Below are 24,914 nucleotides of genomic sequence, written 5' to 3'. Positions count from 1 at the left end.
CCTCCGCCACTTGTCAATGGTTGAAAACTCTCAGCGTCTTGCGGTGGGAGTCGAGTCCTCTGGATCACCACGTACACACGCTGACCACTCGGCCACCGGTGCACCATATGCAATCTGCAGGTGTAAGCTGATATTAATTACATATTAATAATAATCGCCATATAAATTATGATCAAGAATGCCGAACATGTGGCCATTATGATTTCTTGTTTTGTTCTTATGCCTCCGACTGTGAGTTCTGCACATTTACATTTGAAAGTAATATATTACTAACTGCAAGGTCTACCTATACTCAGGAAAATAAATTTCAAATAATTTCCTGCCTGACAACTTGACCACGAATCTGCCTGTTGTTTCTCACAGGCTGAGCTGGTACTTCTTCTAACCTTCTTCTGCGGCGATCCACTCAGTAGTGGTGCAGGAGCATACAAGTCGCAATATTCACAGTCTTCTTGGGGTTATACTGCAAACTTCCTCCTGACTTATGTAGGCACCTGCACCTTGACTTGAGGATCCCAAAGGTCCGTTCGACAACGCATCTTGTCCTGTGATGACTTGTTGTATCGTTCCTCCCCAGGTGTTGTCGGGCGTGCAACTGGGGTCATCAAGAATGGCTCCAGAGGATACGCAGTGTCTCCTGGTAAGTTGAAAATTCATTGATCCATTATTTATCATTATGAAATGCATGAAAACTATCTTAAAAATTATATTAATATATATTGCTGTGGTTGACATCTTTATCTCATGACTGGCCTTTTCACAAAGTACCCGAGTTACTTTATCAATGGCCCTTGATTGGTTATTTCCAACACCGTTTCCAATAACACCTTGAAAGCTGCCACTCGCAAAAACCTTAGTGTAGCCAGAACCTGGGTGTGTGTTGTGAGTGCATGTGCCCTCCTGGTTCTCCTTTCCAGGTGGGGGCGCAACTCATCACAGAGCCTGATGATTTCCTGACGGGGAAATCTATACACCTGCAACAGGTGTTCATTACTAACATGTAGTGGGTCGAGTGGGTCCCGATATCTCCTTTCCCTGCACAGTCTGCGATTGAAAATGTATGCCGCAACAAGCTCCATCTGTGAAACACAGAAATAACTGCATTACTAGAGAGGACTAGAACATACGGTAATTATTTAAGACACATAATTGTAACCAAATTAAATGGCCCTTAAAAGGTAAAGAAATATCAATGTTGCTGTTATCTAAAATAAACATTACTAGAGAGGACTAGAACATACAGTAATTATTTAAGACACATAATTGTAAGCTAATTAAATGACCCTTAAAAGGAAAAGAAATATCAATGTTGCTGTTATCTAAAATAAACATTACTAGAGAGGACTGGAACACACGGTAATTATTTAAGACACATAATTGTAAGCTAATTAAATGGCCCTTAGAAGGAAAAGAAATATCAATGTTGCTGTTATCTAAAAATAAATTGAGAACGTAAAGCAAATAACAATAATAATAAAGAAAGAAACATGTTTAAAAAATATGAGTACAGCTCCTCGAGCCAAAGCCTTCTTGGCTACACCTAAATCTCCACAACTAATGCACAAACCATGCATGAGTGACATTTATGTGACCCCTGCCACGTTGAAATAAAGCTATACACATGTATGGAGGCTATTACAGCTTCATGGGATAAGAAATACTAATCCAAGCCACCTGAGCCAAAGCCTTATTGGCTACACCTAAATCTCCACAATTAATGCACAAACCATGCATGAGCGACCTTTATGTGACCCCTGACACGTTGAAATAAAGCTATACACATGTATGAAGGCTATTACAGGTGCATGGGATAAGAAATATTAATCCAAGCCACCCGAGTCAAAGCCTTATTGGCTACACCTAAATCTCCACAACTAATGCACACATCATGAGTGAAAGACGTTCCTGTGAACCTTGCCACGTTGAAATAAAGCTATACACATGTATGGAGGCTATAAGAGCTTCATGGGATAAGAAATATTGGTGTATGCCTTCCAAGCTAACACCTCATGGGCTACACTTAAATCTCCACAACTAACACACAAATCATGTACGAGACGTTCCTGTGACCCTTGACACATTAAAGTAAAGCTATACGTAAGTAGGAGTGCAAACACGTACCTTATATTGTGTATAGAGGTGGAGATGTGGATGAGGCGGAAACACTCCTTTAATGGCGACGGGTTAGGACGGAACTGGTCGGATCTAGCCCCGCTTCCGAGCAGTCAGGCTGAGGGGCGACCTGACGTCACAAGATGGCGCCTAGGACGTTTTTTGAACATCGCACGGGGCAGCACTTGCAACCACAATGGCGGATTTAGGACCAAATGTTGAGATACGACCGGTTGAGCATCCGCCGCCAGGTGCAAGCTTCAACTGAACGCACTTTTTTTATAGCTCTTCCTCATCTGGGCAGACGTACCTTATAGAACCTCGAGGTCTTATATTTATGTTGCTGTCATTGTATTCTGGCGTTGTTTGAGGCTGTAGGTTTTTAATTAAACTAATCATCCATGTTTCGTCAGCCAGAAACGATTGCCCGTGCATTATCCTGCATTGGCGACTCTGTTGTCGCAGGTCACCGCTAGGTGCCGTGTCATGACCTGGCTGGAACGGCGGGTTATCGTTTTCTCCGCTTTGAGCTGCCGTCCCTGGCGGATGGCCTGCATGCTGTCTCCGTAGGAGGCAGCAGACGTGCTAGGTGGCTGTGTGACCACGTGTAGACCTGCTGGAGTGCTGGAGTGATCCCGGGCCTTGCCTATCGGGATGCGCCCGCTAGATTTCAGCTCTCGTGCGTCGAGTTGCCGCGGCGGCAGGACATCGCGTCTTGAGGAGGCAGCAGAAAGACAGGCTGCACGGCACCTCATCCTTCGTCTCCACACTTGAGTTAAGTAGCCAGTCATTAGTGTAGCCAGGTTAAGTTAGACTTTGCTCGCATGAGTAACGATTTAGGCCAGCTTGGTGTGTGAGTTGTTTGTGTCTTTGTTTTGTGTGTGTAATAAAGTTAGTGCATAGCTGTACACTTGCTCTATCAGTTACCTTGTGTGCCTGTGTATGTGCCTTTCAGCCCCATGAGGAGAGTAAGTAAGAACCCCACGGGAGATTTGAGCAGGTAAGTCGTGTTAGTACCCCCTTTTCAGAGTGTGTACACCGTAGTGTCTCTTGGCGTGCACCGGGGATCAACCCTTGGTGGCTAGCTACCGCCTTTTGAGCACACGCTTGTTAAAATCATATTTTACCCCGTGACAGAGAGAGAGAGAGAGAGAGAGAGAGAGAGAGAGAGAGAGAGAGAGAGAGAGAGAGAGATTTTAGATTATATCATTCATTGTGAATTATGTACATTTACAAGGGATAGCACACAATCACAAATGGCGCACCCCCTACCAAGTTGAGTCGGAAGGATTGCCGTTATTTGTGTTTCCTAGATTTTATACATATAGTGTGCAATACAAAGCTGTGGGTATAACAAAATGTAGGCCTTTATGAGGCATTAGAGAGAGAGAGAGAGAGAGAGAGAGAGAGAGAGAGAGAGAGAGAGAGAGAGAGAGAGAGAACGTGCTGCCTTCCTGTATCTTGTTGACGGAAGTGGAAGTAGATTGAAGGAAAAGGCAAAAGAGATTACTTAGGAAACTGAAGGGGATGAACGGAACGTGAAATTAGTGACAGAAGCAGATTCCGGGAAAACCCTCAAATGGCCCCGCGTTGAGGATCAGGTATTGGCGGGTTGGGAAGGGGGGGTAGTGAAGGAAAGAAATGAAGATAATGAATGGGAATAATATGAAGGTTACAGAATCGGCAAGCATGTGATGAAGTATATGTAGGGCTTGTCGATTTTTGGACCTTTTTCTTTGTCCCGGGATTTCGGGATAAAATTAGCCCTAATCCCAGGATCCCGTGAATTCCCGGAATTTTCAATTGTCTAGAATTGCACATTATACTTAGTTTCCCTTTCAGTTTTTTTATGTACTTAACATTAATAGATATGCATAAATATTACTGTAGATTGACTGTCTTATTAATTCCAAATTTCCAGCAAACACTTTGTTTCTCAACAAAGTAAAAGGAATAAGAATAAGAGCTAAAATATGCTTCGTTTACTACTTTATTTTTGTTCTGCTTCCGAATTCCAATGCGAATGACAATGCAAATTATAGTTCATTATTGCTGATAAAAGAAAACATTTGTTTCCGTATATACTCAGTGAAATGATAAGAGTACTTAATGACAGAAAATGTAGTAAAAATAAATGAAGAAAAATTAAACGTATGCATTCTTTATTTATAACATAAACTAAATGATTAAGAAGTATTTCATAGAAAAGGGAAAGTGTGCAGCTTTTTTTGTAATTTTGTTAAGTTGTCACGCTCATCTCAACGGCGTATACATACAGCAACGTGGAATATGCAGACATGGTGTTCATTATACAAGCTCTGTTACGGGTAACGGGAATGCCATGGCTGCTTTATGATACTCAAGAGAAACAGTAAGTCCTTCCTTCACACACACACAAAACACTCCTGACGGGACACTGTGTATATAAATATAAATAGAACCACAAGTCCACAGCCATTCTGCAGTCAAATTTGCCCCTATTTTTGTACTTAATTTCATCCCCGGATTTCCTGGGATGTGCAAAAATATCCTGGGATTGTTAAACCTTGAAAATTGTCCGGGATCCCGGGAAACAAACCCCAAGTATACGTAATAAGATTCAAAAGGGGAGTGACCGTATGTGTGCGTGTGTGTGTGTGTGTGTGTGTGTGTGTGTGTGTGTGTGTGTGTAATTCACCACGGCCTGATCACGAGTTGGACTCGCTTTCGCCAGCAGATACCCTCACATGAGCATGTGCTCATTATTGTCGATCTCTGGGTATTGTCAGGACCTTACACACCACACACCACATCTCCCTTGCTCAAGGGGGGACAGTAACCTTTCCTAGTCAACGGAAATAATCCGGTCTGATCGGGGTTCCAACCGCCGCCTGTTTTTTTTTTTTTTTTTTTTTTTTTTTTTTACAACAAAGGAGGCAGCTCAAGGGCACACACAAAAAAAAACAATAATAAAAAAAAAGCCCGCTACTCGCTGCTCCTAAAAAAGAAACAAAAGAGGTGGCCGAAAGCAAGATCAAATACGGGAGGAGAGGCCTTCCAGCGCGGCGCTCTAACCGATTAAGCTACCGGAGTGTGTGTGTGTGTGTGTGTGTGTGTGTGTGTGTGTGTGTGTGTGTTTTATTTATAGATTGATTGATAAATATGTTTTATTGGCCTAAATAGGACCTGAAAACTATTTTTATATAACATACATAGCAAGGGACTATGTTAGACTACTCAATTTGTATAACATTTCACATTAACTATACAAAAAATAATTAATATAGACATATACGAATATAGAGGCTTACCAATTGTGAGGGTAACTACCACCTAAACGAAGCGAACGACCTGCACACGCTCGCTGCTCGTCCGCATCAAGCCGTTCGATGCCTCGGACGAACTACCACGAGGCGAACGACCTGCACACGCTCGCTGCTCGTCCGCATCAAGTCGTTCGACGCCTCGGATGAACAAACCACCGAGGCCTCTTAACCCGCTTTAGGAGGAGACTTGGTGGGTGGCCAGCGCATTCATCGCCAGACAGAAGCTGAGCCTCGCCTTGACCACTTGTCTTTGCTGCAGCTCTGGTCTCACTCGGGTTTACTCAACTGTAGCCTTCCCGTTGGAGATTTCCACTTCTGTGAGGCTGTCTGGGGTTGTTTACTTTCTATAAATTAAATTGGTGTCTAACTATTTCTCGTGTTTTTTTTTTGTGTTCATACTTTCCGATTGCTGTACCCGACTTGGAACCTTGACACAAATACTACATATATGTACAATAGTCAGTGTATACGAATGGCATACTGCTTGGGTACAAAGAAATCCCAAGAAATTCGCATAGGCTGTCACAAAAAGAAAAACTGATGACTGCTTGTCACAAAAGAAAACTTATGACTGCTTGTCACAAAAGAAAACTTAGACATTTTAGGTTTGTGCTGAAAGTGGACATGCTTACTTACTATAAAAAAAAATAGTCATACGTACACTCAAAAAACTATAGTTACACATTCAGCACGATACAAACCGACACCAAGGACTAAGCCATTGAGAACAGGCTACTCATGTTATCACTGCGTGTGTTGGGTGTGGGTTCACTTGCCTGAACCAAGTGAGCGGGACTCGTAAATGAAGCAGTAGAATTTGAGTCTTAGTCGAATGTAACTATAATATTATAGTGTTTGGGGTTATGCAATTATGCTTTAACACCCCCCACACAAGTGAAGAGTTAAAATTTCGTCCATTTAGGAGACAATATGATAAACCCCTTGCGGTGATGAGTCACTCAGGATTCGGGACACCAGAGTGAATCCCACTGACTGATCGCCACATACGGCTCCACTGAGCCTTGGAAGTTACGTAAAGCTCAACTAACCCTTATGATATATTTATAGTAGATTATAAACGACGTATCACCCAAATGATAAGATAACGTTGGCATTTGTTTCACTAGTATAACATGCACTACTCGAGTCACGGTATTCGCTTGTCTCGAAACAATCATGTAATGCACCCAATACGATTAATAATAATTATCGGCGTCATTATACCAACATGTTGGACAAATTAACTCTTGCATGCAAGCTATTTAATAAATTGCTCTTCTCCAGAGACGGCTAATTTCGGCAATTCAAAACGTCCGCGCCAATTTCCTTATTCGGTAACTTAAAGTGCGCGCAAAGTACCTACTTTTTATTAGGCAATGAGGCAGCACAAGAGAGAAGAGTAGCCCAGCAGTAGATTGAAACAACCTGTAGAAATCCATGCAACTTTATCTTTCTTACCAGAGATGCTTTTAGCGTTGCAATTTGAAGTTTTTTTTTTTTTTTTCAGATGCCCACAATTTGTTCATGAAAGAAAAGACACGTTCAGTGGAAGCATTAGTTCCAGGATGGCACATTATGAACTGAACTATATATGACAGCGTTGATGGTTGTTTTTATCTTTGACATGGGAGAATACTTCTACCCACCGCTGTTACGTATATCATATGAGCATTATTGTTTAAAAAAAATTTAATATAAAGCTTAAACAAGTGGCACTCAGATCACTCCCTTAATATTATGGTGATGTCTGGTATCTCGGTGTCTCCCTTCCTCTCTATCCCTCCCTTACGGGGGTCCTGTCCTGCTCCCCCCAGCAGAGCTGAGGTGGTGTGGGTAATTTCACTCTTACCAACCCTGCCGAGATTACCGGGTTGCTCAGTGTGGAATCCGTCGGACCCCACTGTAACGATAGTTTTTTGAGTGTGTACATTGTGTCTATTAATTTCCACTTGAATTAATTTATTTTGTGACTGTTTATAAACTTTTGATAAGTTATTCCAGATTTTAGATCCTCTTGATATGACACTGTTGGGTGTGAGTTCTGCCTAACGGTACAGTAAAATACGGGGTCTTTTTGTTGGGTTGTTGTTGGTCATTGTGAAGCCAATGAGATCTGGAGATCTCATTGGTGTGGTCGTAGCATATTTTAAGACATTATCCGTAACATTTTTTTGTGTGTGATCGAGGCTGTCAATGAGTTTAATATGCTCCTCCCCATAATAGCACAGTAGAACAAAAAGTGGATACATTAACGTTAGATAAATATGTCTAATACAATTTTTATTTATATACTATGCCTGGTAATACTGATACCTTCAATTTTATTAAATTTAAATGTTCTTTCCATTTTAACTTACTATCGATGATAAATCCTAGAAATTGAAATTCGTGATTTTGATTTAATTAAAGATTATTGATTTTACTGTTGTACGTACTGACCGAGTCATTAAAGGACTGGATACCATGAAGTGAGTTTTGTTAGTATTTAATGTTAATCTGTTGCTTATGGTCCAATTATAAACGTTATTCAATTCAGTATTTAGTGTGTATCATCAACATATACTAAAGTTTTAATTTGTTGGCACTGCGAAGGATGCCATTGATGTATATTAAAAATAATACTGGTCCGAGAATCGATCCCTGGGATACACCACATGCCGCGATGCTGTATGAGGAGGACACATTGGTATATACGACATATTGCTTTCTGTAATTAAGATAACTGTTGAACCAGTTATAAGCATTGCCACGGATACCGTAAGTAATTTATTTAGGAATATCATGTGTGGAACTGTGTCGAATGCTTCGCTGAAATCGCAGAAGACTGTTACTTGAAACATTTTCTTTCTATCCATGGAATTATATATGTTATATAAGTCAGTGGAGAAGTTAGGACGGATATTATACTGGGATGAAGTGAGGATGGGGTGCTTTGCACGGTAATTCCTTTTTAATTTTTTTTAAGCCCAGTCCAGACGAGGGGCAGTTGCCCGCCGTGCAAACACTGTTACCAGATAGCACACTGCTTCAACTGTTTTGATGGTGGGAGCGAAGATGACGTCAGAAGCGGGAAAACTACGGGCAAATCATCCAAGTGCCCTTGCCTGTGGGCAGGCAATGGCTGCTGGTTTGATGGTTGGTGTAAAGAGAGCATGTTGGCAGACACACGAAGTTAACCTGAGGAACTCCCTTGCAGTCAGTTTCAGATTTCCACTATACACTTGATGGAAGAGCATGTCTGTCACGTGTGGCAAAGAACAGGTGTGGTCAAGGGAAGCCACCGTGCAATTAATTGACTTGTATAGACAACACCCTTGCTTGTGGAACATGCGCAGTGGAGACTATAAAGACCAGGAAAAAAGAGCTAAAGCCCTACAGGAAATAAACGGAAGGATGGGAGAGAGTGGCTTACATTTATCTACACCAGATGTGAAAAAGAAGATTCATACACTACGTAACCAGAATCGACGGGAGATGCGGCGTTTTCGGAATTCAGGAGCAGGAACCCAGGACATCTACATTCCAAGTTTATGGTGTTACGATTCATTGTCTTTCCTCAACGACAGTGATGAACCTCGGCCATCAGTGACAAACCTGGACAGTGACACTCATGAAGATAGATCTACAGAGTCAGTGCATTATGATCATGAGGTACGTACTGGGATACAGACTCTGTGTGTGTGTGTGTGTGTGTGTGTGTGTGTGTGTGTGTGTGTGTGTGTGTGTGTGTGACAATAGCTTACTTATGAATATAATAATTTTCCTGACTGTGTGTGTGTGTGTTTGTGTTTTGTGCATGTGTCTGTCTTGTGTGTCTGTCCGTGTCCGTCTGTCCATCTCTCTCTCTCTCTCTCTCTCTCTCTCTCTCTCTCTCTCTCTCTCATAGTGTAGGAAGTTATAAATAATAGGTAGAAAGTAAAATCGGATTGTAATGCAGAAAGTAAAATGTAATTGTAATGCACGTCTACTGTTCCGTTTATTTACGAGATTATCCTTGGACACGCTTTTTTCAAGGACACATGAGGAAAGAGATGCTTCGGTCATAGACACATGAGGAGAACGAGCAACATACACTACCATTATCACTATGGCATAGATTTCAATAGTACTGACTAACATCCTTTGGGTCGTTTGTCAGATTCAAGGACAACCAAGGAACTGAGGCTTCAACGGACTCTCTATAGGGGTGCTGTGAGTGTAATGCGTGTCGGCATAGCATTAATATTATAACTACAATGTTATATAATAATAATCATAATATAATAGTGCTTATTTATTTGTGCACAATACCTGAAGATACAACAAAAGCAATAAGAGAGTTTCACCTTACATCATGGAACACCCTGGCGAGCTTACATGTGCAACGAACATGGAAACAGCAGTAGTCAGACAAACCAGCGTCGCCCTTGTTATAACATCTTTCTACCCTGGGGTGATTTAGACATATTGTACGTGGCTAATAAAGGAATGAGATTTTGTGTAGCGTACAAAATATGTAAATACATCAGACTTGGACTTTGTTTTTTGGGATGCATCGAAGTACTGATTTACTTATTTTATATGCCACGATACTAGTACTGCTAAGTCATTATGTCCTGCCAGGGCGGGGGCTTCGTGGTGTCGCCCAAGCCTGCCCTGAGGTGTACTGAGTGTTGCCGCCCAAGCCTGCCCTGAGGTGTGCTGAGTGGTGTCGCCCAAGCCTGCCCTGAGGTGTGCTGAGTGTTGCCGCCCAAGCCTGCCCTGAGGTGTGCTGAGTGGTGTCGCCCAAGCCTGCCCTGAGGTTTGCTGAGTGGTGCCGCCCAAGCCTGCCCTGAGGTGTGCTGAGTGGTGCCGCCCAAGGCTGCCCTGAGGTGTGCTGAGTGGTGCCGCCCAAGGCTGCCCTGAGGTGCTGAGTGGTGCCCAAGCCTGCCCTGAGATGGTGAGTCACGGTGCTGCCCAAGCCTGCCCTGACATGCTGAGTGGTGCCGCCCAAGCCTACCCTGACATGCTGAGTGGTGCCGCCCAAGCCTACCCTGAGGTGCCAACTGAAGAACTACAAGAGTTTCAGCAAGAGACTCTGCGGAAAGTATCATGTGCACCACAGACTGAACTTTCTTCTCATATGATTGGGGTATTGCAAGATGAATTCAATCATACAACTGTGGAGAAAGTTAACTTACAACAGGTAGTAAATAGTTTGAAATTCACAGAAAACTTCTTCAAAGATGATGACAAGAAAGTGAAATTCTCTATGGGACTTCATCGTTATATTGATCTGATGGTTTTGTTTGACTTCATTAAGAGCCACATTAGCATAACCAGAAATACTTTAACACTTTTCCAGATGATGATCAAGACACTAATGAAACTTCGCCATAATTTTCCATTTCAAGATCTAGCATACGGATTTAATACTTCTTCTACCTGCTCCAAAGTAATTTTTAGGATTTTGGATATTTTATATCAAAGAACAAGCTGGATGATCAGGTGGCCAACACGAGAGGAATTACTGGAAACTAAGCCAATGACCTTTAGAAAACACTATGGAGTGAAGATTTCTGTAATTATTGATTGCTTTGAGGTTTTTTCTGGATCGGTCAACAAACTTACTGGCACAGGTAAAGTTAACTTCTTATAAGCACCACAACACCATATTTTTTTTGTAATTGGAATATCTCCTCAGGGAAATGTATCATTCATATCCAAGGCATGGGGTGCTAGAACAAGTGAGAAATACATCTTTGAACATTGTGGGATTTTATATAACATTTTGCCTGGAGATTATGCTATGGCAGACAGAGGTGTTGACATAGCTGATGCATTTGCTGTTAGACGTGCAAGTCTTATAGTTCCTGTATATATGAAGGGGAAGAAACAGCTGAGCAGTGATGAGGTAATAACCACAAGGAACATTGCTAATGTAAGAATTCATGTTGAGAGAGTCATAGGTTCAGTTCGCAAAAAAAATTAGATTCTAGCAGGACCTCTTCCTATGCATTATGTCATGAAGAAAGACAGTCAGAACTTGACCACAGATAGCTGTCATTTGCTGTGCTTTAACAAATATGTGCCCATCAGTGGTAAGCTTTGAATAAATTAGAATAGGCAGTGAAACAGTTAGGTACTCATCTGGTAGAATTTCATTGTGAAAAACACCCGGGGTTTGTGTTTAAGGGTTAAGAATATCTTAAAGCATAATGGACATGTTTCCGGTTAACATATTTAATTCAAATTCTGTCTGTATGGATAAAATAGGCCCTAAATTCAGCTATGGTAATATTTTTTCTTCATGTAAAATAGGAAATGTAGTATGAAATATGGATTAAAGTTGAGGAAAAGTCACGTGACTTGGAAACGGGTGCTGATTGGTCGTGACGTCACGAGGCAGTCGGGAGGCCGCCAACTGTGTTTCTCCGATATTCCGTGTTGTGGTGTATGTTTCTAGTGGCTAGCAATGCCTGGAGACGTAACCCGCAGTCGTTGGTGCTTCGTGCCAATGTGCAAGAGTATAGAGTACTCCACGGAAAATATTTCTGTCTGTGCTAGTGAATCCTGCAGTTATTCTCTTTTAGTTTCCCCTCGGACTAACTTTTCATGGTGAACTCAACTATTCTTTCTACTGTCACCTCCTCTGATTATAAAATATTGGTCTGCATTCGTTTTCTTCTTATTCATTTTCAGGCGTTGACTATCTCTCTCTCTGACGTTCCTGAGCCATTGTTTTCTCCAGGTTAGGCTAGGTAAATTTCCCTCATACTAATATAAATGCAACCTCGATTATTCTCTTTATTTCCCCCTCGGATTAAGGACTAACTTTTAATCGCGAACACAACTATTTTCTGCACCTCACTACTGTCTCGTCCTATGATAATGAAATATGTGGCTACATTCGTCTTCTTCTTATTCACCTCTCTCTCTCTCTCTCTCTCTCTCTCTCTCTCTCTCTCTCTCTCTCTCTCTCTCTCTCTCTCTCTCTCTCTCTCTCTCTCTCTCTCTCTCTCTCTCTCTCTCTCTCTCTCTCAGTGAATATATATACTGTGCAATATGTTCATACATACACCCTCTGAGAACCTAAAGCCCATTATTCAAGGAGAAGTTTTGAGGTACTCCACAGAGCAGCGGCGAATCGGTTGATTTCACTCCCATTTTAATAATATAACATATTTCCAACACTCTCAGATGTTCAGTAAGCACCTATAACATACCTGGTGGGCGCAGTTTGGAGCTGGAGTGGCCATAGCTGATAAAAAAAAAATGGACAACACTGGTACTGTCGCCTGCTGTACTCCGCTGCAGCCTGACGACGTTACGAGTTAATGGTGGCTTCTCCCCGTAAGATGAGAAGAATTTAAGATATCTCTCTAATATCCAGTCAACTAGCGATTTATAGGGCATAATATGTGCACTACGTTATCATTGGTACGAGGCACAATGCATTTCTAGGCTCTTCCCAGAACCGGAAATAAGTCCATTCATACACACCATTTTTGGACCCTTCTTTTCTTCTATTAAAACAACTCTTTTATCACTCATTAATTACTCCATAAATGATCTCACCGTCTCGTATCCCTGGTAGCGTGATCCGGCTTAAGTTGTTATTGGAGACTGGTGTTCGGGGATAAACAAGGGAAAAAGAAAATATACTTTTATTTAAAATTAAATGGAAGTAATTGCCTTACGCAATATTCTATGCTCAGACGATCACAACACTCTGGCATATTCAGCAATGGATACAACATAATTATGACAAACGGCATGTCTTAAACGTAATACTACAATATGTGCTCAATTGTTGCCAATAATAATAACACTCGTCGTTCCACAAGCAGTGGTTTGTATCTCTATGCTTACATCACAATCATTATGCACTCTCCTTTCAGTCCTACTACACATCCCTATAGTATAATCTACTACAAGTCACGGAAGCACCAAATTATACCATACCCAGTGGTTTTACCTTTGCTTTACATCGCAATAAAATAATTACAATCATGTCCCACTCACAATCCTACTACACATCTCAAAATATAATCTCCAGGACAATACAGTCGGTTTCCCTTAGATTCTCGAATTTCTACTCACGATTAAGATCACAACAGCCATTATCAGCTGAGTGAGTAGCAAGTCTGCTTGAGACGAGAACCAAGCTCGGTTTGCCCATACCACTGATTTCTAGGTCATATTTTTCTTTGCTTGAGGCGGACTTACATCCTTGACACGCCTTAATTTTCTACATAACCAGTGGCCAATACTTCCTGTCACACCCATTGGCTCGCTCATTATGTTGTATTCTTTTACTTCTCCTGCCATTCGTGATTCAGTCTTAAGACACTCCCACAGTGATTTTTCTGTTAAATGATTGGCTTATAATATGTCGCCACGACTGACGTCACAGGTTCAGAGTCTTTTTCAATGGTTGTTCACACTTTTTGACCACACCTAATGGGTATCTGTTTTCTGTATCTGAGTCTGGGTATCTGTTTTCCTTTACCTTCGTTGTTTCCCCTTTTTGTTATCGTTTGTCCTATGAGATGTTTACACTGATGTATATGTCACCCTTCTTGTTAGTGTTTGTCCTGTCAGATGTTTACACAGTTGTATATCTGTCATTCCTCTCTGGGTATCTGTTTTCCTTTACCCTCGTTGTTTCCACTCTTTTGTTATCGTTTGTTCTATGAGATGTTTACACTGTTGTATATGTCACTCCTCTGTTTCCTAGTCTTCTGGGTTCCGACATGCTTCCCCTTCCGGAAGATCTCGACCCTGAGATCTCACAGGTGTTGGTGGAGAAGATACGCCTTGCAATGTCTGCAGTTGGCTCGAGTCTGGAATCAGTCGGCGTCGTTCGTAGCGCAGGACATAGGAATACCCCACGGCAGACGTCACCAGCAGAATAACCAGGATCACGACAATGGCGAACACAATCCACCAATGGGTTGCTGATTGAAATGGCTGATCAGGCTCGACCACAGAATTTAGGGGCTGCAAGCCAGCTGTTAGCTCCTGTAGGGGGATGGACTCAGCACTGCGAAGAGAACCTTGCCGAAGCGTCAATATACCACTACCCGCCAAGTTAACAGTATGTTTGTTTACAGGATTGGTAGGGCATGTGAGTGTCAGAGTGATGGGGGAGGCAAGTGAATAGGTCCAGTAGCCAGGACCTTTTATCAACATAGGGGAAAATGTTTTCAAGACTATTGTGTGGCTGAGGTTGATCACTGACTCATGATTCAAGAAAGCAGCCGATTCACAAGAGGCTGCGTTACTAGCCTCATGGAGGGGGCCTGTGGGAGGACAAACTAACAAATGGTTATTCTTGTTACTGTGTTATATACTAGAAAGCAGAAAATATATTTTCCTATTCTCACTGAAGGCAATATATCGTGAATCAACACTATACATAAGAAAGTAAGTGCTATTCTGCACAGAAAATGGAAGGGAGTCGATTCGAAAGACATCAAAGGTGTCAGTCGGGTCTCCTCGTAAAGGCTTGGTGAGACAGAAATTACGAGAATTATGCAAAGCCGTTGTCCTGGAGGACAGTTATTACATCCCTATATAAAGCTAAAAAATCAAGAACTGCAAGGCACAAAAGACCTGGAGGCCGAACCTAGGCTTCCTTTAATGTACTGAACAACTGTTTGTCTTACATAATGGTTGGAGTTATGTATGTTTGCAGGGGAGCCTGCAGACTCAACTTTAAATCTTGTATACCTGGTCTCATTTGTCTCAATGCTAAGTCAAAATACAACAATGCTTGTAGGAGCTTTTTTCTCTTCCTAATGCCAAAGTCTATAGAAAATTGGCGCACAACTTGGTTCAATACATCTACAGCTGAATATAGCCTATTAAAGGCAGATTGGATGGCATGCATATTACTTAACGATGTTGAGTTTTCCATAATAAACATTTAACTATATAAAATTTTCTCAGTTAATGACTCTAGTACTCTATTTTTCCATGAATAGCATCAACTTGAGCCTGGGTCGCGGTACCAAATAAGATATTAGACAAGGATCCTTCAAAAAATAATTACTTCCCGTTTTTTTATTTTTTTATTCAAAGAAGCATGCAGCTTGTTTTGATTAGTAGTCATCACATAGCCTAAAACTTTTCTTAGATGATGCAACAATGAACTCAATTCATTTTCAAAATTAAAGGGTGTGTATTTTATTGCTTTTACAGCTGGATACTCAGGTGACATTTGAATAACATTTCAAGGTAAAGAAGCAGTTAAATTCCGTGATTTACATAATGCAGCTAAAACATATTATGTAAGGCTAAACAGTACTATAGTCTCTGTCTGGGAGGACTATAATATAGATAGTATGTGGTGTGAAACTTTGGCCAGCACGTGTTGGGGACTCCTGTTGTGTCATTGAGTCGTACACCGAAAGAGTCAAATCAATCTGTGGGTTATTTCGTCATATTTCCGCTTAGTCATTGCATTTTCATCCTTATACATTATTCCTGTTTTATATCGTATTGGTTTTGACATTACATTAGGCAACTCTTGTACCGTCGAAGAGCGAAGGCCTTATCCATGCTGAGGTGGCTCTGAAAGTTTGGGAGTAACCTGAGAAGGTAGGGCCTGTGCATCAGCTGTTTATTGCTGTTGTAGAACGAACATTATTTAATGTGTCATGAGTAGCAGTCACTTCTCCGCTACGAGTTACCATTTTCGGTAGAATTAGTCTCAGTACCAGGGTTGAGCAATGCAGAAAATATTTCAGTGTCTGTTTCCGGATTTAAAGGGTATGCTCCCATAACCGTTGGACATTGCTGCACGTCGACGCAGTCTTCATGAAGGACTTTTACTCTATCTGTGGGGACCGTTGAAACCTTAATAGTCCTGAGGTTCCTAATTTTTACCACTATATCACTGATCTTCTCTAGTACCCAGTAGGATCCATGAAAAATAGGTTGCAACTTTTTATTTTCTTTTATTTTTGGTGTATGTTTGAGGAACACTGTCGCCAACGCTGATAGTTTTGATTTTTGTAGCTTTGTAGTACTTTTCCATTTCTTCTCTACCTTCTTCAATGTAAACCTGGCATCTATCATAAACTTTCCTTGCAATTGCAGCTATTTCCTTTTCATAGGAGTCAATATCATAAACTTTCCTTACAATTGCAGCCATTTCCTCTTTATAGGAGTAAATATCATAAACTTTCCTTGTAATTACAGCCATTTCCTCTTTATAGGAGTAAATATCATAAACTTTCCTTGCAGTTGCAGCCATTTCCTCTTTATAGGAGTCAATATCATACCAGGGCTGCTGAGTTTTTTTTTTTTTTCTAGCATAGTGTAGGGCATACGAGGATCTCTAAAAATCCCCCCTCTGTTTCTCTCGATAAAAAGGGGACTCCTTTATGATGCGATGACACGCAGCATTATAGGGCAGGGTGTCTGCAAGTAAGTAACATTATATCCCAAACGGACATATTTCCTAGAACCATTGTCCTCAAAATGTTAACAACAGTATAATTAGCGCGCTTTATTATTCCATTTTCACTTGTATGATAAGCCGTTATTTTCACGTGTCGCATAGGTAGCTTCTAATTTATTTCCTGCATCACGGAATTAACGAACTCTGAACCTTGATCTGTAACCACTGTCTGAGGAACACCGTGTACACAAACAACATTCACGTACAACGCCCTTTCCATTTCGCGGGCTTCCTTACTCCGTAAGGGTACTGTAATCAAATACCTTTTAAAATATTAACTAAGGGCATTATGTATCGAACCCCATTCTCCGATACTCCCATGGGACCCACAAGGTCCATGTGTATTCTTCCAAAAGGAGCGGTGACGCATGGATAATGCCGCCAAGGAGCAGGATGCAAGTTCCCAACGCACTTTTAAAACGACTACCTTGACCCGTTCCATTTCAGGCCAGAAAGCGAACTTTCTACACCGAGATAACGTAACTTTAGTTCCTCCGTGCCCTGCAGCGGCGACGAATGAGCCAGAGTTATCGCATTAGAAATACTTGGGGGGCCTAACTCTACTAACTATGTAAAATTCTTTGACTATTTGAACTCTAAAGTGGAGCACATCTTGACTCACTCTCCCTTTGCTGAAATCTCCATCTTGGGAGGTTTCAATGTTCACCACCAGCTTTGGCTTTCATCCTCTTTCACTGACCAGCCTGGTGAACAAGCCTACAACTTTGCTCTCCTCAACGACCTAGAGCAGTTGGATCAGCACCCTACTCGTATTACCGACCGTCTTGGAGACAGGTCCAACATTCTAGACCTTTTCCTTACCTCTAATCCTTCTGCTTACTCTGTCAAAGTGCTCTCTCCGTTGGGCTCCTCCGATCATAACCTTATTTCTGTATCCTGTCCTATCGCTCCTGTACATCCTCTGGACCCACCGAAGAGGTGATGCTTCTGGCATTTTGCTTCAGCTCGATGGGACGACCTGAGGATGTACTTTTCCGATTTCCCGTGGAATGATTACTGCTTCCAGGAGAGAGACCCCTCTGTGTGTGCTCAGCGCATCACAGAGGTGATTGTCTCTGGAATAGAGGCATACATTAGTAGTAACAAATGTACGGAAGTGGGGGTTGCCTCAGCGGGGGGGACTGGAAGTGGGGGTTGGGGGGCCAGCGGGGGGGTTACGGAAGAGGTGGTATCTGGACCCCCCCTACCCCCCCCATCTTTCACTTTTTCACATGCCCTAACCCCCCCCCCTTGCCCCCCCTCCCCCCCGTACCCCCCCAAAAAAAAAGAAAACACACTTTTCACATGCCCTACCCCCCCCCCTCTCGGGCTAGCGTACGGAAGCGGGGGGGGGGGGGTACTGGAGCGGGGAGTGACGGGAGCGGGGGTAGGACGGTCAGCGGGGGGAGGTGACGGAAGAAAGGGTGGTCAGCGGGGAGGTGACGGGAGTGGGGGTAAGACGGTCAGAGGCGGTCAGCGGGGGGGTGACGGAAGTGGGGGGAATGCACAAAGCGAGGGTAATTGCTATTGTTGTTGTTGTTGTTGTTCTTGTTGTATACACACACACACACACACACACATATTCTGTGCTATAATTATAAGCATCATACTTTAATAATTACCATCATTAATAGAGTTTCCGCTATGGCTGAGACATATTCAGAGAACCTTCTCGATATTTTCCAATATCCTGCGCGCATAATAATATAATAATAGCATAATATAGTAACTCTGGAAAATCGGAACTTGTACAGCAGCTTATTCTGAAGTATCATGAAAAGTTCAAAAAAATTGTCATATGTGGCTTAACGTCTCATCCTCTTCAAAGAAATAAAGAAATAGGACCTAAAGTTATAGTGTCGTCTGAAATAATTGATCCAATTGCCAACGAGGATACGTTTGATCAGAGAGGGACATTGTATGTACTTGACGATATTTTCATTGATGCTGTAAGAAACAAAATTGTGGTTGATGCTTTTACTCGCGGACGGCACAACAATATTTCATGCATATTTATCACTCAAAATCTATATATGGGTGGAAAGCATGCAAGGAATATTAGCCTGAACTGTTCTCATTTCCTCTTGTTAAGACAGCGCGATTTATCTCAAATTCACACTCTGGGCAGACAAATATTCGGGAAAGAGAAGGCAAACCAGTTTGTAGATATATATAAATATGCTGTATATTCACGTCCTTATGGATATCTTCTTGTTGATTTGGGTATAAATACTCCTGAGTCCCTACAGTTTCGCTCAAACATTGTTGGAGAACCCCCAGGTGAACGCGTATTCCAATGGTGAACTCCAGGAAGAAGGAACTCTTACACGCTATACTCCCAACATAACGAACCCTATGGTTTAAGCTCTCAGGCGAAATTATAGAGAAAGCAAAAGTATAAATCCGGCAATAACACGTGATGACGTATTCAACTTTTGAGAAGCAATAAACATATACATTGCATAAGCTAAAGACTAAAAATTTCCCGGCAAAAGATAATATCCTCAAAACCCAAAGTAATCATGGCTGCCGATTTAGCAGACGTGAGACATATAAGAAAGGAAAATAATAACATAGGCTACTTGTTAGTATGCATAGACGTGTTTTCTAGATATATGCAAGTTGTCCCGTGTCGGAATAAAGACGCAAATACTATGCTCGTGGCCTTTAAACAAGTGGTGGAAAATAAAGATTCTGAAGGCTTACGAAGATTAAACACCGACTTGGGCACAGAATTCTGGAATCGAAAAGTAAGAAACCATTGATGTTCCTGGGGTATTAAGCTGTACAGTGTGTACTCAAGTGAGATCAAAGCAGCCTTGGCAGAGCGGGCCATTCGTACACTTAAAGCACGCATCTACAAGTTCATCACGTCTCAAAATTCTTCAAGATATATTGATCAGCTGCAAAACATGGTCAATGCCTACAACCGCTCGCCCCATTCTGGACTGAAGAACAAACAAACTCCCATTGATATTCATAACTTAAAAGACCCATCTGCAATCAAACGGCAATTCCACGCAATGTATAAAAACCCGAAGCAACCAGCGTCTTCCATCAGTCCTCGACTGGCAGTTGGGGAAATAGTTCGCCTTGTTGGAAGTGCTCGTTCCTCTGTATTCCATAAAGGATACACGCAGCAAAATACTCACGAGCTCTTTCGCATAAAATCAATTAAACACAAGAATCGCCCAAGAACTTATCTCTTAGAAGATTTGTCTGGAGAACCAATACAGGGGATATTCTACGCGCCAGAGCTCGTCTTAAGCGCTCTGCCTGAGACATACGATATTAAAATACTGCGTTCACGAAAAAATAAAGGAAAAAAGCAGTATTTTGTATCGTGGTTGGGATACCCTACTTCATTCAACAGCTGGATTGACGCTAATGATATTGTAGAAAATGCTTAAAAGACACAACTCCTCAGTGCACACAAAAACTTTGTCTTACTTTTGAAGAAATTAAAAGTAAAAGATAGAAACCGTGCTATTAAGCAAGCAGCTCGAGAACAATTGAACTGTATATCTGAAATATTTTCCAATTTGTTAAAGAAGCACCTTACCCTCAATAACAAAGTTATCAAGAAATTACGTAACTATCGGGAAGACATACGTGCCATAGCTAGAAAGAAAACTCCTCTCCATAAGAAAAGACTTATATTGACATCGAGACGGGATGGTAATATATTAGCTGCTATATTACCTATTGCCGCTTCCTTGATCGGAAAATTATTTGGATAATGCGCACGTATTATCTTGTTCCCGAGTCTACCGCTGAGCGTGTTTTAACGGGTATTAAGCCTAAATGCGCCAACTCCACGAGTCCGGGGGTCAACGGCCAATCGTGTTTCAACCCGCAGTCGACCCATCCCGATCACATGCCGGTCTCTGAACATGTGCCAGCAAGCAGCAGCGGTCCTGTCGTGTCGTCCCATGGTGCAAGACCAAGCACTCCTACAAGATTGAACCCGTCATCTCGCTCTGTAAGAAAGAAAACTTACAAAAAAAAAAGAAAATATCGCGATCTGGTGTATACAAAACCACAAAACTACCACCCGTGCAACTTAGAGCCACAGAGATTAGGGAAACAAGATATCCTCCAATCCTGAAATAAGTAATTTAATACCTCTGTATGTTAAAAGTATCGACGTGCCATACGTCAATATGATGCTAGAACGAATAAAAGACAATCCCATCGTAAAATGGGATAGCCGAGGCAACCTATTGTCTTCTGTTCGATCCTCCAATATCCTGTACATGTTGAATTTACTCTCTAATGCAAGTCAAAAACCAACGATTGCTGACATTGCTGATATAAAACACATCATTGACGCCACGGGTGTATTACCTAGCGAAATAAAAAATACGCGCGTGCGGCAAAAGATTCAGGGATCTGGTTTCACCAAACAACCATCGTTGGCAACTTACAGATGGGTTCCATATTAAATCCGCTTTTCCAATGTGCTAGTGCAGTCCTACATTGTGATTCAAGAAAGAAACAGAATCATGGACGTTGTAGATACTGAACCGCGTTGGACGCGCGACTTATACAGAGGGAGCGGCGACGTCATGGAGAGAGAAATGCCGGAGGCGAGGACGAACACGCTCGGACACGGTGGTGCCCCGAGCGGGCTTATAAGAGAGAGCAGATGGGACGATGGTTCGCTACTCGTCCCTCGCCATCAGCTGAAGCGGTACTATTCATCACTCACCAGTATACCAGAGGACACCATGTCGGACGCCTACGTGTTCAACTACAAAGACGGTTCTCCTGGCGATGACATCTACCGCAACAACAAGACCATCATCGTTTCTTCCCTCAACTGCAGTTCCTGCTACGAAAAGAGGGGTTTACTGGACGCCTACATGGATTATACCCGCACAGTAATCTCTACCGCGAAAGAAGCCCGATCTATCAACTGAACAGGTGTCGCTGGGAAGATCGTGGTATTCCCGGTAGTCTGCATATTCGCTATCCTCCGAGTGAAAATCTTCCTTATGTGGCGTGTATCCTAACCCAATATGCTCCTGGCCGCGAACTGGAAAATAACCCTATAAACCAAGGATATCTTCAGACGTCAAGAGATCAAAATTTCATTCGTGGGGTAAAGGAAGACAGTTATGATAACTGTCTTCGCTGGTTTAAAGAGTCCATCACAAAACTGGTAGAATGGGTGATTAAAAGCAACATTACAAGTGTCGTCTTCCTCTACAATATTGCAAGCGCTGGAATTCTTTACGTGTTGTGGAAAGCTGACTACCAACCGCATCTCCAAGAGGCTGCGGCTGAACTCCAACTCTATAATATATCGTGCGTCATCCTGGACAGATGGTGGACCTGCGATGAGCCTGTACCAAAATTAACTCTATCTGTGTCTCCTGAGCGAAACAGGAAGAGGAAACTGGTGGATACAGAGGACGACGCTGTGGCTGACGAATGGAAAAGAAAACGGAACGGTGCTGTAGTCGACGTGGATCTTAAATAACTATAGCTCCAGACAATTTCCCAATAATTATGTACATCACTAAATGTAAAATATGTCAGTAAATAACAATGTAATGATGTTTAGTATGATTTACCTTCAATATGTAATTGGCATCTCGTCATGTCTACCTCTATATAATGAAATAATTATAATATTTTTGCTAGTGTCTTGCTTGCTCTAAATGGAGTCACATCATATATATGTTACCAGCATTGCGGATGGGGAAATTTACCCCAATTCCAGCACTAGCTTTACTAATAATATACAAACTCTAACATTAGACAAGGACGTGGAATATGAAGTCGGTCTACTGAACGTGTTGCTTCCCCGTCGGTATTACATTGTTAAACCGGTGAACCAGAGTGTAGTATACATCTTGAATGTGGTATAAGACCAACGCCAGATTCAGAAGCTATTGAAAGACGCACACTGTCAGAGGCTATTAATGCTAATATCTTGTATAATGACACTGGGTATTTGCTGATGTGTGTTAACGGTATAATAACGACATTGATAAAGGAGATGGTCGATGGATACAACTACCATTTACTAGCGTATTCTAGAGAGGTTCTTGCATTTAGCTCAACAAATGATCATTTAACTTTGTTCTGCTACAATGGTTATCATCCACAAGTTGTATTTATTAAGGTTTCCTTTGATACGCGACTGGCCCAGGTTCTCGGTTTTGTCCCCAACTTAGGTTATGCTGTGTTTTCCTTCGGTACACATGAAGAACAAAAAAAAAACGTTCTTGTTCCGCTACATGGTCATGCCCCTCTGTTGAGAAATGGTGACGTACAGTGTGTTCTCATTTACACTGACCTTGTCAATCCCTCTAGGTATGCAGGGAAAAATGTAAATATTCTTGATGCCTTTTTGCGCTCCGGAGGTCTAACAAAAGGCGTGCATCCAACTATATATAAGTCCCTTAAATCCAAAGTAATTGATTCGATTTCTATTAAACTCACAGATCAAAAAGGTCGTCCTATGCATTTCGAAGAAGGATATCCTGTTCCATGTTTACTTCATATCCGATCGCGTTGAATGTTTGAGTACATTTTGCTGTATTAATAGGAATGTTGTCCATTTGAAAAGACAGTCTCCTCGTCGCCACCATGCGGGTTACATTCATCCTCCTTCCGTAGCAGAATAGCATACCCTGTTTTCGAATGGCAAACAGATATCATCCCGAGGGGTATTGATGATATAGTCACACTTTCTCATGAACCAAGCTATCACAGAGGCGAGGGTTTATTCTCGGTTTTAGCAGGACTCGCTAAAAAAGCTTTCCCTTTCCTATTGAAAAATGTCATTGTGGCTTCAACTCGAACATTTGGAAACAATGTTCTAGATGATATTTCACACGGAAGCAACTTGAGAAGCTCTATAATAAAGCATGGAATTAATTCCTTAAAGCAAGCTGCAATGAAATTGACTAGAGGAAGCGGGAAAAAGAAAGTCAAGCGAGTCGGGAGGAAAAGGTGTTATAAAAAGGACATCTTTACCGAGTTGTAATCATTGTTGAACTAAGAGCAGTATGGCGAGCATCACCAGCGCGGTTGGTGTCGGGGACCCGCGTTCTCCCCTGGGGCAATATGCCGCCGGTGTCAGTGAATTGTTTCCCCGCCCCAACAAAATGAGATTATTGGAAACAACGATTGCCTCCCGTTATGATGCTGATGTTTTACCTACTAACCTCGGATTCAATATGAAATTATCCGATAGATATATAGAATTTCTCATTCCTGGAACACTTGGCAGTTTTATTGATTTGGGGAAATTGGTGTTGCACACCTCTTTACGCTTAACTAAGCCAGACAATACTACTCCTCTCGATGACGCTCAACATGTTGAATTTACAAATAATACCGCGCACAGCCTATTCAAATCAGTGCAATGTTTTTTGGGAGATGTAGCTGTTGACAATAATGTACTTTATGGGTACACGTCATACGTTAAAATGCTGAATACTTTGTCGCCCAACAAATTGAATACAATTGGAGCCAATGCTAATATTACCATCCCAGAGAACGGTTTTATTTCCAAAGTAACAGCAGAATACTTTGACAATGCCAGCGCGCAACACAAGACCATTATGAAGCGGGTTAAGACTCACGGTATACAACTCTGTACCCCGCTTCTTCTGGATATAAGTTCTTTAGACAGTTACTTGCTCGATGGTATTTCGGTTAGACTCCGAATGGAACTATCTAGTAATGCATGGCTGCTAAATTCTCCAACTGGCGATAACATTCGTCTGCATATAGATTCAGCCAAGCTGCTTTATACGCGACTGTTTCCTTATCCTAATGCACTTCATGCTTTGAACGCGTCTCTCGCCACAGGGAATCTTTTAAAATCGACATTTACCAAAACCCTCTTGAAAACCTATGTGCTAGCCAAAGACCAAACCTCAGGAACGTATGATCAACCGTGGGGTAATGTTATTCCGGAAAAACTCTCGCTTATTATAACGAGCATGGAAGCTCATTCTGGCGACTATACGCTAAATCCATTGTATTTGAGCCATGGCGATATAAGTCAAATAAGCTTAAGTGTTAATGGTAGAACCATGTATAATATT

At 41.9% G+C, this 24,914-nt stretch overlaps 1 protein-coding gene across 1 annotated transcript in view; it reads right to left on the bottom strand.

Moving 5' to 3' along the window:
- Positions 1-2,546: 2,546 nt before the first annotated feature.
- The window catches only part of LOC126995284 (nectin-1-like), a 185,402-nt gene continuing 163,034 nt past the window's right edge, over positions 2,547-24,914 (bottom strand). Inside the window, exon 10 of the mRNA XM_050854773.1 lies at positions 2,547-2,705. Coding sequence (XP_050710730.1) covers positions 2,547-2,705 — 159 coding nt within the window. The remainder of the gene's footprint in view (positions 2,706-24,914) is intronic.

The sequence above is a fragment of the Eriocheir sinensis genome, chromosome 7, assembly GCF_024679095.1.
Source record: "Eriocheir sinensis breed Jianghai 21 chromosome 7, ASM2467909v1, whole genome shotgun sequence".
NCBI lineage: Eukaryota > Metazoa > Arthropoda > Malacostraca > Decapoda > Varunidae > Eriocheir > Eriocheir sinensis.
This window is presented reverse-complemented; position numbering and strand designations above follow the sequence as displayed.